General features: G+C 37.8%; 1 protein-coding gene and 1 long non-coding RNA gene across 2 annotated transcripts in view; both read left to right on the forward strand.

Annotated features, from left to right (window-relative positions):
* TMEM200A (transmembrane protein 200A) overlaps positions 1-4211 on the forward strand; it is a 54210-nt gene extending 49999 nt beyond the window's left edge. The window contains exon 2 of the mRNA XM_086877055.1: positions 1022-4211. Within this exon, the coding sequence (XP_086733181.1) occupies positions 1038-2513 (1476 nt within the window). The 5' untranslated portion in view covers positions 1022-1037 and the 3' untranslated portion in view covers positions 2514-4211. The remainder of the gene's footprint in view (positions 1-1021) is intronic.
* Positions 4212-6179: 1968 nt separating this feature from the next.
* LOC111927247 (uncharacterized) lies at positions 6180-17424 on the forward strand. Its single transcript, XR_002863475.2, has 5 exons — positions 6180-6388; positions 11452-11620; positions 11695-11802; positions 12629-12678; positions 12969-17424. It is a non-coding gene; the product is annotated as an uncharacterized LOC111927247 (long non-coding RNA).
* Positions 17425-17735: the final 311 nt, after the last annotated feature.

Raw genomic sequence — 17735 nt, forward strand, 5'->3', positions numbered from 1 at the left:
ACATAATTTTTTCATGCCTAACTTACAGTACCTTAATTTTACTCTGTAATATCATCTCTAATTAATTCTAATACTAGTTAATTAATCACAGAAACTATTTTTGAGTCAAAAATGCCTTGTAAAATAGAACTATCCTGAATTGTGCTGTTTCATTTGTAACTTTTGCTCATAAAAATCTATCAAATATGACTTTCTCTTTTAAACCTTTGCTGGTTAATGTTTCTCATGTAATAGGCAATCAGGTACCAAAGTAAATCCAAAATGAAATAAAATTTCCTCATAAAACTAAGAAAATTTGAAATTACTAATTTTTAATTTATAAAAATTTCTTGTCTGATAAAACTTTATGGAGATTTTTGACGTATAGTCTAAGAGGAACAAACAAGATGGCAAAAATTTCTAGATATGCGAGGAATGTGTTAGTAAGAAAGGCAAAAATGATTCTCTAGCTGAGATTTAGAAACTCTGAATAGACTTAATGAAAGCTTATTTAAATACTGCAATAAATATGTATGAATATATGCTGAAATATACCAGGAAATATCGCTTGAAGGGGAAATGTAGAATGAATTGTATTCACAGTCATTGTGTCTCAGAAATTGTAAAAAGAACTAGTAGCTAAAGTGCTAAAATTATCAACAAGGTAATAATATATTATTGACTTTGCTTTGGACCAGTTCAGAGATAAATTTTCTGTTAAGACTTCTGGATATTTTATCTTTAGTCCTGATATACCACCACTAAGAGCACAAGCTTTACTCTCTGTATTACTGATGGAAGCTTTATTATCTATATTTACAGTGAAAAAGGACTTCTGGAAAATCATTTTTTTTAGGATACCATGTGAATCACAAAACTGCCATTATATCACAACTGGGGCTATGGTAGTAGCTTTTTTATCATCAGGAGTGTTTTAATTACCAAGAAATATTAGCATATTAACAAAAAGCTATTTATATTTGTAGAGACAACCTTTGCTTGCCTCAACATTTCTGCTTTTTTTTTTTCTTTTTTCCTCCAGGGCACAATACAGAACTATGATAGCAACTGGAGGAGTCATAACAGGACTGGCTGCCTTAAAAAGGCAAGACTCTGCCAGATCTCAGCAACATGTAAATCTTGCTGGAGTACCAGTTCCTGAGGAGAAGAAACCAGTTAGACGCCGGCCCAGGACAGATGTAGTAATTGTCAGGGGCAAAATCCGTCTCTATTCTCCATCGGGATTCTTTCTTGTTTTGGGAGTGCTTATTGCATTCTTTGGAATTGCAATGGCCATCCTTGGCTACTGGCCCCAGAAGGAACAGCTGTTAGCATCTGAAGACAATCCATCTGTAAATGAAACCCGGACCTCGAGAAGCCAAGGGGGCATTTTACTTCGCTTCTTTGAACAGCACATGCACTCAGATAAGATGAAAATGCTGGGCCCTTTCACTATGGGCATTGGGATCTTCATTTTTATTTGTGCAAATGCCATTCTGCATGAAAACCGTGACAAAGAAACAAAAATAATACACATGAGAGACATATACTCCACAGTAATAGACATCCACACCCTGAAGATCAGGGAACAAAAGCAGCTGAGCGGTGCCTACACTGGCTTGTTGGGGGAAGGAGAGCTCCGGCACAGTGGAAGCTCCTGTGCGTCACGGCTGGCTGCGAACACGGTTGCGCCTTTCTCTGGCTTCAAGAGTAATCTCAGAATGGATAGTTCTGCTGAAGAAGATGAGATTACCCTAAATGAAGATAGGACCACCACTAGCCTCCTGCCACCTCTGCTGGCTGAGCAGTCTGGTTCAGTCTTTGGACTTTACCCTCACTCCAGCAAGGCTTCAGATGACAAAAGCACTAACTCTATAAAGTGTGAAACAAAATCCATTGTATCTTCTTCCATTAGTGCTTTCACACTTCCAGTAATTAAACTGAATAACTGTGTTATCGATGAACCCAGTATAGACAACATAACTGAGGACTCAGAGATCACCAGGGGTCAGTCTAGAAATCTGTCAATGGATTCTCTGGCCATTCCACTAGCTGATACCAATGAATCCTACAGACCGGCCGCCTCCATGCTGCCACGACACAATTCATTTGTGGACACTCCATCCGATCCCTTCAAATCTTCCATGGCTCTCGGACCAAGCACAGGGAAGCTTTTATCTCCTGGTGCTGCCAGGAAGCAGTTTGGTTCCAACACATCTTTGCATCTTCTGTCTTCACATTCTAAGTCCCTGGACTTGGACAGGGGTCCATCTACGCTCACTGTCCAAGCTGAACAAAGGAAACACCCCAGCTGGCCCAGACTGGATCGGAGCAACAGTAAAGGCTATATGAAACTAGAAAACAAGGAGGACCCAATGGATAGGTTACTTGTGCCACAAGCAGCAGTCAAGAAAGACTTTACTAATAAGGAAAAGCTTCTTATGATATCAAGATCTCATAATAATTTGAGTTTTGAACATGATGAGTTTTTGAGTAACAACCTGAAGCGAGGAACTTCTGAAACAAGATTTTAATATTTAAATTGCAATTTAGAAGATGTAATATGGTATTTTTTAAAAAATGCATTTTGACAAGTGTTTCCTTTTCAGTGAGACTGTACGAGCCTGTTCTTAACCAAATGCTTAATAACTCATTAAAATTGGCTTGTGCAAACAGAGGTATTCATCTTTGTAATACCAAGTTTCTTGTCTTAGTAACAATCAGCTGCAATACTGTACATTATCATTGCTTGGACAGTTTTGTTATGACTTATTCCAATTATTTCCAAGTCACTATTTCTTTTGTTCTATATACGCATGTTACTTTTCACCAATTTGACTCCAAGAGACTGCATTAGGGAAAAAAAGCTCAATTTACCTGTAATTTCTCTTGAGTTAAAGACTGCAAGAGACTGAAAGCAGTGGTCTTGCGGTCTAGAATGGGAAGTGAGCAGGGACACGTACTGGAATTGTCAAATCCAGGCCTTTATTCCTAGGTGTTGTCTTTCACATGCAGTACATCTCAGTAACTGCAGTCTTGCCATTGTCATTGTGAGAAACTTGTTTACATACTGGGGTGGGTGGATAGAAAAGAGTGGATATAATAAAACCATTTTTGTGAATTCACTGTAATTGATCAAGCTGAATTCCAGTGTTGTGAATTATTAACTATGCTTTGTACAGTAATCTTTCTACATCCATTGTAATTTAATCCTGTAATTCTGGAAGAGCATATATAAAGTAAGAAATGTGAAATTTTTTTCTGGGATTAAGTCTCTGAACTACTTTGATTGACAGTTTTAAAATCAAAATAGAAAGATTTAATTAAAATCTTAGGAAGATTATGAATGCCAACAGGATTTTAGAAATATGGTGTATAATAAGATGATACTGTTAACTTGCATCTGAAGACAATAATGGAGAATGAATATATTGCCTCTCATTACAATAACAAGATGCTAAATAACTAGATCTCTATGTTCAAAATACTGATACAAAGCATACAATTCAATATACTAACATAGTATGAAAGCCCCTTGCCTAAATTTTGATTTATATATTTCACGTAGTAATTGATGTGATGGTTTACCGAAGGCTTAGCTGTGTCAATTTGCATTACAAGATTTTGCAAAAGGAGCTGACTTTTGAAACAATGTTTTTCTCAGCAAAACAAGCTTCACAGTTGACAGTTGTAGGCTATTGCTAAAGAAAAGGAGAATTGGGATGTGCGTATCAGAAGGTTTTAATGTCTGTCATTGCTGTTTAGGCCATGATCCTGCCATTACAGCCACGCTAGAGAACGTCCCTTCAAAGCTGCAAGGCTCACCCAACAGGATGTTGGTCGTAATTGGTTGGATTTGATATATTCACTTACTCTGAATACTCAGGAATTATTTTTAATGGCTTTTCCCAAAAAGAATCAAGCTTGTTAAAATGTTGTAATTTCTCAATTACTTAGATTATGAAAGATGGAGGATAAAATACAGTCTCTTTTTTTCTTTTTTTTTTTTTTAAAATTTAATATTTGGCTCCGTATTTCAACTGTGCAATGTTTATGTACCAGGAGCGTTACTTGCTCAGTGATTTGAGGCATAGTGTTAACTGTTAGAACCTCAAGACTATATATTGTAACAGAGTTGGCTAAATATTTTGCTATGAAGCTTTTAATAACTCACTGGTTTGTGTTCTTAAGACATTTGCTATTTTTTGCAATAAAATGTCTCTCTACACATATCCATTGTAAGAACTGATTTTTCCTCTATGATCTCCAGTCTTACATATCAAAGTATAATTGTGTATAATAACACTGCACACAACATTGTGCCTAAATACTTAGCCCACCACAAGATATTTCTTCGTGACTAATTGATTTCAGTGACATGTCTACACTTGGAAAGGCTGAATACTTTTTTTACCCATTAAATGTGAAATGTATTCAAAGTGGTTTTGCTACAAGAAACTTTGTATAAAAAAAAACGTCCTGGTCTTTTTATTTGGCAGTAAGTATTATTATAAAAATGGAAAACACTATTAAAGACATAAGTGATGTACGCTTTTTATTTCCTTAATAGCTACATTAAATCACAGCTTAAAAGACTTCACATACTATCATATGTATATGGTAACTGGAATGGTAGTTCCTTTGTAAATATAGCAGGGGATGAGCTTTTAATTTTAACACAGATAATAAATACTGAAAAACATACTCACTTGGGAAAAATTTACCAAGATAAAGCTATCAAAATAGCAGCATATAAAGTAACTTCATGGTTGACAGACCTACTACAAAAATATTCCCATATTAACATAAAATGAAGTATTTCATTCAGGTAATCACTGGACTGTTGAGTTTGAAAGGGACCTGTGGAGGTCATCTTGTCCACCCCACTTCCTGCTCAAGCAGAGCTGTCTCACAACGTAGACCTGGTTGCCCAGGACTGTGCCAAGATGGTTTTGCATAGCCCCAAGGAGAGAGACCTCACAATGTCCCTTTGTGACCTGTGCCAATGCTTGGTCACCCTCACAGGAAAAGAGGCTATCTAATGGTCATAGGCTCCCTCCAGTGTTTCACTTTGTGCCCATTGTCCCTTGTCCTGACTCTTTCCAGAGCCTGGCTCCTTTTCTGTACCTCCTATTTATACACAGTGACAAGATCTCCTGAGCCCTCTCTAGGCTAGACAGTCCCAGCTGGTTCAGCCATTCCTCATAAGTCCCTTCATTGTCTTTGTGGCCCTTCACACAACCAGCTCTGGTATGTCCACGCCTTTCTTCTGAGGGGACCAGAACTGGACCCAGCATTCCAGATGTGGCCACAGCAGTGCTGTGTAGGGGGGAAGGATCACCTCCCTTCAGGGTTCATGTAGGACACTGCATAGTTTCATATTCCTTAGGTAGTTCCAACTTGAGCTCAGGTTGAGAAAACTTGTGGATGTTCAAGAGGCCTGAACATAGACAGAACTCAGAAACTGCAGTAGAGCAAAGATGTCTGGACCCTTTGCAATACACAGGGGTATACAGGAACCTTACAGTGGCCAAAATGGGAGCCATGTTCTGTTGGCAAGGAACTGATAAAGACAAAAGCATGTCTTAAATTTTATATTTAGGCTATAATTATCTTATTCAGTTTCTGATACAGTTCACAGACCTTTTTATAATTTGATTTCCATTATTGATGTGCAGCCCCACAATGAGTTTCTCAGATACATTGCAGGGTGAAAAAGAAGCCAAAGTCAGGACAGTTTTGTCATCAGAGGGAGCAATTGTGGAGCTACACCATAAACTTTTTCCTATCATAAGCAGCTAAACCTTATATCTATTCAGAGGACACGTTATGGTTCTGCATCCTTTATATGTAGTAACTCCAAAAAATAAAAAATCATTTAGATCATACAAACAATGAGTTTTCTCCTTTCTCTACCTAAGACTATTTAAAAAATGTAATTTCTGCTCCTTCTTAATAACTACCTGTGGATCAGACTGATGGTTAGGTCTGTCCCTCCTAAAAAAGCACAAATTTTTGGGCAAGTTTATCAGGAAATAAAGAGCCGCTATCTACAATGATAGGGTTACAATGCTGGGTTACAACCCCTTCCAGAATTGCTTCTGTATTTTACATGAAATGGTTGCTGGATAAAATCCTTGAAACTGGTCTTGAGTTCTTGACAGGTTGATACTTTAACTACTCCCTGGTGATTCCAGTTTACTCTCCTTGGGAGGCAATGAACAAAAGCCTTCCTTGCAGAGCAGTACCCAGTTCAGCAGGAGGGACTGACAAATGCTTTCAGCTGCTCAATTGTACATGGCTTAATGGATGGGAAGACGTGAGTTTTCTTACCACCAGAAGCCTTTTGGCACAGTGCTACTCATCCTGATGGCTGTCCTAGGGCTGGAGCTGTGTAAAGGATGGAAAGGTGAGCTGGCACCATCAGTATGGTTTTGGAAGAAAATGGAATTTTATTTTCTTAACCGAGCAGAATTCTTGAGGTTGCTAGGTTTGGAGGTAGACATCTACAACTGTCCTGCCTCACATTACCTAAACAAAATTTTTTTTGCAACTATATCATAATGCCTTTCTCAGAATGTAGGTTTGATTTTGCTCATTCTTAAAATGCAGCATAGCTGGTCCTTTCTACAGAGAGAAATTTGGGAAATAAGATTAACCAGCAGCAGCAGCTTCTCTCTGAAAAGAGCTTCATGCTGCTTGTTCCTGGCTCACTTTAGTCTTATATTTTAAATTATTTCTTTATATGAGCTTTTTTTCTAATCCTTTCCAGGAAATTTCACCTTCACCTTCCCAGCACTCTTTTTTTTCTTCTTTTTTTTTTTTTTTTTGTTAATTTCCCTACCAAATATGGTGCTGTGATGAGCAAGTATAAATCTTTTAGCAAGACTATGCATGTGCATATGAGAGTGCACATGGAATAAATAGCCTATTACAATGTAGGAGTGCTTCAATTAGTATGATTTTACTACTCAAGGGCAAGTTCATGTCCTTTGTCTAAATCTCTTCAAATTAAACTCAGGAGCAAATTGATTGCAGTTATCACAGTTGTTCTGTTTAAATTTCAAGTGACACTTATTAATTGCTCCATCCATATTCTCTGTATGGCCGTATTGGTTTGTATTTCAGGATTCAGTATCTGAAATAAACCTCAAGTATTTTACACATTCAGTAAAGCCCATTTCTTTATAGTATTACCTATCTGAGTAACAGTTGGCAGAATTACAGCCCTAAGTCTCATTAGGAATGGAAACAGGATAGTTAGAATAATTTTATTTTAGACTAGTGTGGCCAGCAGGGCAAGGGAGGGAATTCTGACCCTTTGCTCTGCTCTGGTGAGACCCCACCTGCAGTGCTGTATCCAGCTCTGGGGTCCCAGCACAGGAAGGATATTGATCTCTTAGAGAGAGAGTTCAGAGGAGGCCACCAAGTTGATCAAACGGCTAGAGCATCTTTGCTATGAGGAAAGGCTGAGAGAATTGGGATTATTCAGCCTGGAAAAGAGAAGGCTTCAGGGTGACCTAATTGTGGATTTCTAGTACCTGAAGGGAGCCTACAAGAAAGATGGGGCAAGACTATTTACGAAAGCACATAGTGACAGGAGAAGGGGACACATGTTCAAATTGAAAGTGAGTAGGCTTGAATTGGGTATTAGGAAAAAATGTTTACTGTGAGGATGGTGAGGCACTGGAGTGGGTTGCCAGGAGAAATTATGGATGCCTTATTACTGGAGATGTTCAAGGTCTGGTTGGGGCTCTGAGAAACGTGGCGAGTTGAAGATGTCCCTGCCCCTGGCACAGGGTTTGGAACTAGATGATCTTCAAGGTCCCCCTCCAAAAAAAAATCCAAAACAACAAAAACAAACAAACAAACAACTCACTCTATTGAATAAACAACCTGTATGTCTAATCTGTTGTGTTGGTTCTAATTCAGGTAGATAATGCTTTAGAGGAGAGTAGTTTACAACCACTGTGAATTGTCCATATGAAGAAACATAAAGCCATTGTTTCCCCTTACCAGCTTTTATTCCAGCTAATGTAATTATTCAGGATAGCATCCACAGAAACATCTAATCCATTTATGAATTCCACTAAGCTTTTCAGTTCACTGATAGAATTTTGTAAATTACTGCAGATTGATTATGAATTGCCAGTAAATATATTTCCTTTATCATTTGGCAATTCTTACCATCACTGTTATTTCATTGTAACAGCCAATGGCTCCACTATTAAAAAAAATAGTTCCAGGAATAATCTCATATCCTGTGTGAATATACTGACATTTCTGGGGGTTTGTTTTTCATATTTTTAAAGAAATTAATCACTTAATTGTTTAGAGGTATCCTGTGATTCACCATACAACTGGTTTAGTACTAGGATCTTTTTGTTCTCAGAATAGGTTCCTACTTTGTAGGCAACACTGTATGCTTTTGGCAAAGCAAATGGTGTTGGCCTCTGAATTACATGTTTTTTTCACTTTTATTATTATATTCCATTTCCTTCCAGCCTGTTGGACAATTCAGTTTTCCCTCTGCTCTCTTTTATATTGATGACACTTACCTACTCAGTCAGTGCAGCCCAGCAGGAGTAGATCTGTGCTTGTTGGGCTCACCGTCCCTCCTGGTTGCATTTTAGAGACTTTGCTTGACTAACTCACGCTTGGGCTGGTTGGACTGAACATCCTTTGATGACTTGAATATGTTATGGGCTTCTGGAGGACAACTCCTCATTTATTTGCCTCTGGAGGGAGTCCAGTGTGTGCTGTGAGATTGCTGTTTGGGATGAATTGAAGAGTGGTACAAAAGGCCAGCTTGGAGATTTTTTCCAAAGGAACACTACCAACCTGGAAGAAACATTATGCTCAGCCACACCCTCAGTGACTTCCAAGAATTGCATCAGTACAAATACACATTTTCCATAGATCTGGTAATATTAGTTTCATGTCATCCTTTAAAAACCTCACTGATTATCTCCCTGAAGCCTTGTACATCATCTACCAGCCCAATCAGCCAACTCCTCATTTGATACTCAGCATATTTTTCATCCAAATTCCCTTTTCCTCCTTGGGTAATGATTTCACATGTGCTACGGTATGAAATGCTTTGCTTAAATCAGAGGAGATGAGCTCTACTGCGTGTTTTGTCCAGAAAATTACTATTTCAAAAAGAGATACCAGTTCAGTGTGGCACATCTACTCTGCATCTGGCCCTACTTCCTATTTTCATTCTTGTCTTTAGTGCCTTGATTTTTAATTTTTCTGAAGCCTTCCATATGACCTGTATCTGACTGATCTGCAAGTGGACAGATAACTTCTCCTTCTTTTCTGCAATTTCATAAATAAATACATTTAAAGGATTACTACTTTTAGCATACATTGCCTTACCTCTGTCAGGTCAGTTGACTTACTTAAATCCCTTGCTACAATGTGTTTCATGTTCTGATTTCTTCTGTCTGCTGTATTGGAGAATATGTGCCCTCACACTGTGAGAGTATTCAGGGCTTGAATTTAGCTTTCTCATAGGTGAGGAGTTTCATAGCCTCCATTTTCACAGTTTCTTTCTTCCATTTTCCACACTTTGCTATCTCCCATTTCCAGATTTTTTTTTTTTGTTTTTCCTGCTGGTGACTTTTCTTTGCCATTTCTAATACAGTTACCCCAGTACTGAAAAAATGAGACAGAGTAATCACTTAGCATTAAGGCTTAATCTGGAACAAACCTGTCACTTCTAGTGGTTTTGAGGCAAGGGTTGTCTAATTTTAAAATGAGTAAAAGGATGGCTGAACATGGCACTTCAGGCTTTGCACTGTGTTCCCACACTGCTCTGTAACATGTATTTCCCCACTGTATTTCCTCATATGAGGTGTCAGTGTTTTATTTCATTTTGGTGACACTGTCATTAATCCATCTTGGTCTGGAGTTATTTCCAGAAGCTTTGTACAGTTGAGGTGTACATTTCTGTGCTGCTGATTTAAAAAGAGGTCTGTCTTACCTGAGACCCAAATGATCAGCCTGGCTGACTTCAATAACTAATTTTCTTCTGAAACTGTCAAAATTTGTTCAAAAGAGAACAACAGTTAACTTGAAGTTCTACTGTAATTTACCCTTTTTGTTTGAAGTTAATTGGATCAGCTCATGAGCACTTGAGTTTCTAGGAGCATCTTGTCTACAGCACACACAGTGCTTAACAAGAGCCAGTTGGTATTTGCTACACTGATTGTTTGTGGTAGAGATCTTTTGGCTCTTGTACCTGGGGGTATCTCTGCTCACTTGTCACAAATACCATTTGCTCACAGTCTTTTTTTTTTTTTCTGGGAAATGAAGTTTTATACAAAGTGAGGGTAAAAATTTTAGGTAAAGACAAGATTTAATAATATGATCTGCTTTCTAATTCAGTCACCACAGGAAAAAATATTCCTGTTCTTTCTACTTACTTATCTGGATTGTCTGGAGGTTTAAAATACTTGTCCAATGTAATTCTGAAAACAGTGAGCCAGAACTGCTATCCAAGAGATATGAGAATATAATGTTACTATGGGGACTCAAAGGAATATAATATTTTCAGTAATAACCTGTATGTTTTCCATAGTATAGTGACAAAAGTTCATTTTTGAGTCTGTTATACATGTATTTTCACTGACATGCTTTCCTAAATGCAATTTTGGTATCACCCTACAGAGGCACTTCACCTAACTCTTTCCAGGGTGCAATTTTTTAGCATTTTTCAGAAATAATTTTAAATTTAGTCCTGTTTTATTCCACCTTAAAGGAATGTTGTTCCAATTATTGTTGTGATTACTGTCTTGCTGCAATCGCTAGTTTTTCAATGTTCTTCATTGATTCAGATAAAAATGGTTGAATGAAAAATATGAAGATCATCTTCTGTCACACAGAGGGTACAATAATTAAACTCATCTAGCACCCATAGAGAATTCATTACCATTTTAACATCAGGAAATACTCCGATATATGATGTGAGCATATTGTGTTACCTCCAGCACACAAGTGGTCTTTGTTATCTCTTTATGAGGATTAGGAAGATAATTAGATTTATAACATTATAACATGGCAGTACCCTTTGATTCTTGCATGGAGGGGTCAGATGAATACAATAGATTAGGAGAGGTTAGGAGTTAATAAAATGGACATTAGATTCTCATTAAACTATACTTTGTAAATCCATATGCCTTGTAACTAACACTGAAATGGAGGGCTCTTGCTTATTGTCACAGAAAACAGTTCTGATTATTCTGCTAAGGAAGACACTGCACCTGTTTCTTTTCTACTGAATTTTTGAATGTGTGCTTTTATTCTTACGGCATTGTTACCTATCCCACTGTTATCTAAGACTGACAGTTTTTTGCAAGGTTTTTCATGCTTTATCTTAATACCTCATTTTGCTCTGCACTTTCCTTTTGCAGGTAGGACAGGTTAGGGCATTTCTGGAAGTCATTAACAACTCTCTGATATTTACAGTTTCACCTATATCCCAGACTGCCAGGAGACAGATGGGCCTCAACTGATTGTGCAACTCACCTCTCTTCGTAGTATCACAGTGACTCAGATGAATTGTGATTTTGGACATCACTAATGGACTAATGGCTTTTAGAAACATAACAGGCTGCAGCTTCTAATATCTGTTCTGGTAATGAAGCCCTGTGAATCCTAGAATACCTCTCTGTGATTTTCTGTCTGTATTTACTCTTGTCATCTTTCAAGCATCCAGTGTCTTGGTGATTGTCTGTGAATGAACACACCATTTGCAGAAATCAAAATCTCTTCCTGAAAAGAGAAGCAAGCCAAAAGTTTTCTTCATATGTATTATTGGTAAGCCATTTATTCAGCTTCTATTCTGTTGCTAAAGGTAGGCTTGGGTGCTTTTTAATGACTGTGTGTTTATAATAGTCAGTTACTTTCTCCTCAGAGATCTGCAGATCTTAATTAGCTTGTGTTATAAGCAGCTTTCCAGACCTAAGGCAGATGGAAAAAATTGTTTCCCTGAGCCCTTCTATGTCTTACTGACTTCCAGAACATATTGAAAGGTTCATTTTTGTAAATTAAATTGTTTAATTTGAATCATGTGCTAGATCATATATGCATAGGAATTTACAGACATAGTCATATATGTGTATATATATATGTATATACACACAATGTTTGCATTTTGTATTATTAGGTCTGAAAGCTGATCTACTTCAGGATATTTTGCTTTTGTTGCTCATCAAAGCAAAACAGCAGGGTTCTAAGGGAGTGGGGAGAGGAAGATATGTGTGTCCAAAATGATGGGCTGCCTTTATTTGTTCCTGCCTCAGTGGAAGTAGGCACAATATAAATCATTAAAGCAGAAACTCATAAAGTGTGAAATTTATTAATGAGATTAAAGAACCGCAAAAGGAGTCTAATATCCTAAGTCTGAGTCTTGGACTGTGCAGCCTAAAATATTACCAAAAAGAGTCTTGAAGAATGCAGGCTACTATGTTATTAAATTCTCTGACTTTTAAAAACAAGATGACATCTCTGATTTTATCATTTTTGAAGAACCCCAGAAAAATTAAAAGGTTAGTGCATTGAATCAGGAAGAGATCTGCTGCTGTGAACAGACTTGGAAAGTCCATTGGAAACACATTTCTGTTCTTATCACACACTGTTGCAGATGGAGTGAAGCCCTTTCCTGATGTGGGGGCGTATGTAAGCAGAGGGCAAGTAAGCAGCAATATGTTAATTGATATAAACCAGTGATTTAACAAAGTTTGATAGTAAAGGTGACCATGGTTTAAAAAAAAAATTGTGGTGAGGTACATTTGATTATTTACTGCAGAGACAGGGTCAGGCAAAACTGTCAAGGGGACCCTCCTGATGAGTTCAAACAGGGCCCCTTTGTCTTCTAAACTCCTTCTCAGAGGGACATTTTGGTACAGCTAGATCCAAAATTGGTCAACAGTTTATGTCTAAAGGATTATATGTACACAACCAGTCCTTTTGTATCACCTTAGCTAATATTTCAAAGAAGATTGGCATTTCTTACCAAGAATCTGTTGTGGCAAAGAATCTCTCAACCTCAAGAAGTAACCTGGAGAGGAATCCCTACTCACAGGGAGATCTTGGTGTGCAGCCATACAGGAGAGCTCAACAGGCCCTAGGATGTCCTCTGTTCTCTGTTTATGGAGTAAGATGACTGACCTCCAGTTGTATTTGCATGCCAGCAAGATATCTGGGTCACTGCTCCAGACAGTCCCTGTCTGCCATCCATCCCTGAAGTCCAGAGGAAGCTGCATGCTTACTCACGCTCATAACCACCTCACTGATGGTTACGGCACAAGCAAACCAGCACACACATTATTAACAAAAAGCAGAAAAAACCCTATGAAGCCATGACCTCCCAAATATGTGATATAAAACATCATTAAGATATATGTTTCCAAATTGTCCATGCAACAAGAAATCACTCTTGACATCCTGGAACTCAAACCTGTGTGCTGGTGGGAATGGGCCACCAGACTCCCCAACACAGTTCTGCAGCCTCTTTGAGTCAAATCTCTGAGAGATCAGTGGCTGAGACTCCTTACAGAGTGGATGTTTATCAGCATAAGCAATAAATTCCATGCAATCACACTAGTTTCCCTTCTTCCTTTCCTTGACATCAGGAGTACCTGTCACAGTAAAGAAGCACTGTAACTTTTCAGATGTGTTGATACCAGTCTTAGCAAGCATATGTAGGTGTTGGCAGCTTGAAAGGCATTTAAGTGCACTGTAAGAAAATAATGCTTTGCAAAATAAAAGCTAGAATTTATTTAAAAGATAGCCACATAAGCTTCAGGCATAATCCTTGCTTTTCAAATGCAGATGAAATGTATCTCATAGGGATAAGGTATAAGCTTCAGCAGAGACAGGACAGGTATGAGGCTTGCAAATCTTCATGATTGGGTACACTGGCCTGGATCATGGTTATAAACTTGGTTTGGGAAAAAGAAGACTGCTTTTCACTGAACCAAACAAATAATTTTTTAGCCATAAATAACCTTATTTGCAAGAATATATTTCACATTTTCTTTTGATGATATCAACACTTAAAAGTACTTTCACCCAGGTGCCAGGATAAGCAATGTGCGAGCACTCCTGGCAAACACAAGCAGAGATCGTGTAGCCCAGCTGACAGTAATTTTCCAGTTAATACCTACAGAAAAGAAAATCTGCCTTGCATTCAGGTTAGATTTCTTTACGTTATCTATCTGAGAAAAGATTTTGTATTTAATAAAATATAGATTCAGAGTAAGGAAACATGCAGTGAGAGACAGAAAGGATTTGTGTTACTTAAAACCTGAGCACAGTGATATGTAAAGAGAACACTGGCTTTCTTGAAGGGGAAAATTCAATTTGCTGAAGCTGATGGATTCTCTTCAGATCACCCAGGCTAAGTACTATAACAAGGATGATGGATCATTTCTAGGTGTTCAGAAAACTCAGCCATAACCTGCAAAAATGTTTAGCTGAATTTTGTCCTAAGGAGCCGAGGGCCTGGTTTAGTGAAGTGCTTTGCTTTTATTGCCTACAGATTACTTTCTTTCTGAATGTGTGTCTGCAAGGATAAAGATGTAAGCTGTAAGTCACTTTAAAGCTGCAGACATTTGAAGGATAAACATGGTTGTGTTGTCATTGACTTTCCTCATTTTTCCCCTTAAGATAGTGTAGTCTTTTGTCTTACATTTTCAAGGCTGTAGAGGCAAATGATGGCACAGGGGAGTAAAAGTTATATAACTTTTAAAACTGGCTTCTATGTGAGGAAACTCTGCCACAGAACTTATAGAAATTGAATGAAAATGGTTTTGAAAGACTTAAGCTACTTGTCAAAAACCACACTCTTGAATGAATTCTGAATAAGTTGGGTATAGTGGAAAGACAAAAATATCACCATCTGACAGAGCTAACAACAGCCCATTTTGGAGAATGGATAAACTATATGGACAAGGATTTTTCTCATATTTGTTCTAACAGAACCTGTTGCAGAAATGTCTTTGCTCCCTCCTTCCTGCATACAACTGCTTGAAACATGTCTCTTTTAAAATTTTTGGTGCTGGCCAGAAGAGTTAAAATGGCAGTATCTCTTCATAAAGGGGTTGGCTTCTCCATATCTGTTCATAATTTAGCATTTGCTGTATCTAAAAGAAAGTACTCCCAGAATATAAATCCGGCTGAAATGACTTGTTTTAGTGCCTCTCTAGTAGTAAGAAAAAAAAACTAATAACTAAAGTTAGTGGAAATGTGAGTCTGAGATGCAAGATTCTAAAACAGATTGATGACCCTTTAGTTATTTAATACATGCATCTAAATTGTAAGGGTATTTTTTTATTATTATTCTAGGAACATCGGGTACACTGGGAACTATACAAAGGTGCAAGAAACTTCAATATCTGTGTTTTGTATAATGAGATTTACATCAGTATTGGGTACAGGTCTTCATGCAGTCAGCTGTATCTCCTGCAAATCCAGAAGCTGATAATACAACTGATTAATCTATCTTAAAATGACATTTATTTTCCAGTAGAATTGCAGAAAATGTCAGTTTCTGGACTTCTGCCTAATGACATGGGAAAGGCTGAACAGTATCAGAAAAGGCAATACCAACAGGACTAGAAGAAGGCAGACCCTGAAACTATAATAAAGCTTCCACTTAATCTTGTCTCTGTCTGAATCAGCATAGTTCAATTAACAATAAATTCCTTAAGGATTCTTTTGTTACTCAAGGCTGTGGGTATCATATTAAAGCTCAGAATGTAGTACATGCCTTTTTCAGTGTGAAAGAACCATCTGTTTTTTCTCCTACTCAAGTAATACTGACAAAGGACATATATAACTGCTGCAATGTTATCTCAAATGAAAACAACATTTGCTTTCTCCAAGGAACATAAATAACATATTGAAAAGTATATGAACATCCACAGCATATATGTGGCTGGATATAGCAGAATTTAATTAGTTAACAAGATTTCAATGTTCTATTGGTCAGAATTGGGGTTTATATTTATTTTTCTCTTAGCCCTGTCACCTTTCTGTGCTTCCCACCACTGTGAAAGGTTGGCTTTAACAGATAAGAAAATGAGAGTGAAACATTTGCCCAGCAGATTGTCTAAATCCTTCCTGTTTCAGACACTTGACATTCCAATTTTTTGTGCTTAAATTAACTGTCTTTTCCTTCTGACTCTGTCCATCATTTTCAAACTGTGGATGTTTTCAGTAGGAGCAGCAGCATCCTTAGTTGCTCATGGGGAAGGAAGGATTTAAGAGCTACTTAAGGCAATGCAACAATATCAGGGGCATGGCATCAAACTCAGAGCAGTGGGTCTGGCACACTTCTTGCAGTAAAGCTTTTTCATTGCAAGAATGGCTGAGTTAATTTATTTTCCATGTCATTCTACCTCTGTTCCAGAATCTATGCTTATCCTTCATAGCCTGCATCTTACAGTAGTGATACCACAAGCCTCAGGCTGCAGATATCCTTGTAAAAGTGCCAGCAAATACAATGCATGCTTGAAAACATACTAGTTCCTGTTAAAGAACTCTTTGTAGAATCCCAAATATAAGTTGTGTTTGCTTTTGGAGGAATGAGTGTAGGAAGAAGTTTGGCTTTGTGGCACTTCTAGAAAGTTAAACAAAATTGTTTCTGTAGGGTTCATAGAATTGTATTACTATGAGCACTCATAAACTTAAGAGCTGATGCTCTTGGCAATATTTCTAAAGAAATGACAAAAAAAACCCCAAAACATCTTATGTTTAAACAACAGGACAATGCTCACATTTTATATTAAAAGGACAGAAGTCTCTTCAGTTAATTTTCTCCCATTTTCCTTGGTTTAAATGTTGTATGTGAGATGGAAAATGATCTGCTTGGTGTTTAGGCCCTTTACAGACACCTCCCTGGCACTGTCTGACTTCCTGAAAGAAAAACCCAACTCACAACTTGGTAATACTTACGAGGAAGGTGGCTGCAGAACAGTTTCTCTTCTCCAGGGGAAGGCTTGGCAGTTCAGGGCAGGGTCTAGAATCTGACTTCAATTTCATTATCAAGCCTTAATTACAAGTATAAAATAGATTGAACACATAAAAAAGAACTAAAAAATCACAGGATTGTTTGGAGTGTGACCACAGCTCTGGATATATACCAAGATGCAGAAGGAGGCTGGTCCCTTCAGTAGTGGGTTTCCTGTTGGGTGGAATCATCCTTGCTTCCTCCTAATGCAATGTATTTATTCTTCTTCATGCCTTTGATGAAAATAAGACAATAGTGAAATATTGAATAAGAGTGAAAGTAAAAGAAGTGTTAAAATATCAAAATGGAGTAACTGGAAAGTAGAAGTTTTTGTGAAATGCTTATTTTGAAAGAGAAAAGAATGGAGGTGAATTTCTGGGTTTAGCTCCATGCAAAGCTATTAAATAAAGGGATACTTAAAAAAATATATTTTTTGCTTCTCTTTCCTTTTTTGCCTGGGCACAGAAGCTTCCCTACTCTGGTCTCTCACATCCTCTTCATTCAGCCAGGTTCAATACACATTTTTCTATAAATGTCACAGCAGGTAACAAATGGCGCTGGACACGAAGCTCTGCAGCATCCAGCCAAGGAGTGAGACACTTGTTCCATGGGGAGACTGCCAGGGAAAATGGAGGGGAAATTGCCAGACAGGATCAGAAGTATCTGGGAAAATGAGCAGACTGACCAATTGCAGAAAATGTCAATTTTTTCCCCCCCCTTTTGTCTCATGGAACTG

This window comes from Cyanistes caeruleus, chromosome 2 (genome assembly GCF_971803275.1).
Source record: "Cyanistes caeruleus chromosome 2, bCyaCae1.hap1.1, whole genome shotgun sequence".
Classification (NCBI taxonomy): Eukaryota; Metazoa; Chordata; class Aves; order Passeriformes; family Paridae; genus Cyanistes; species Cyanistes caeruleus.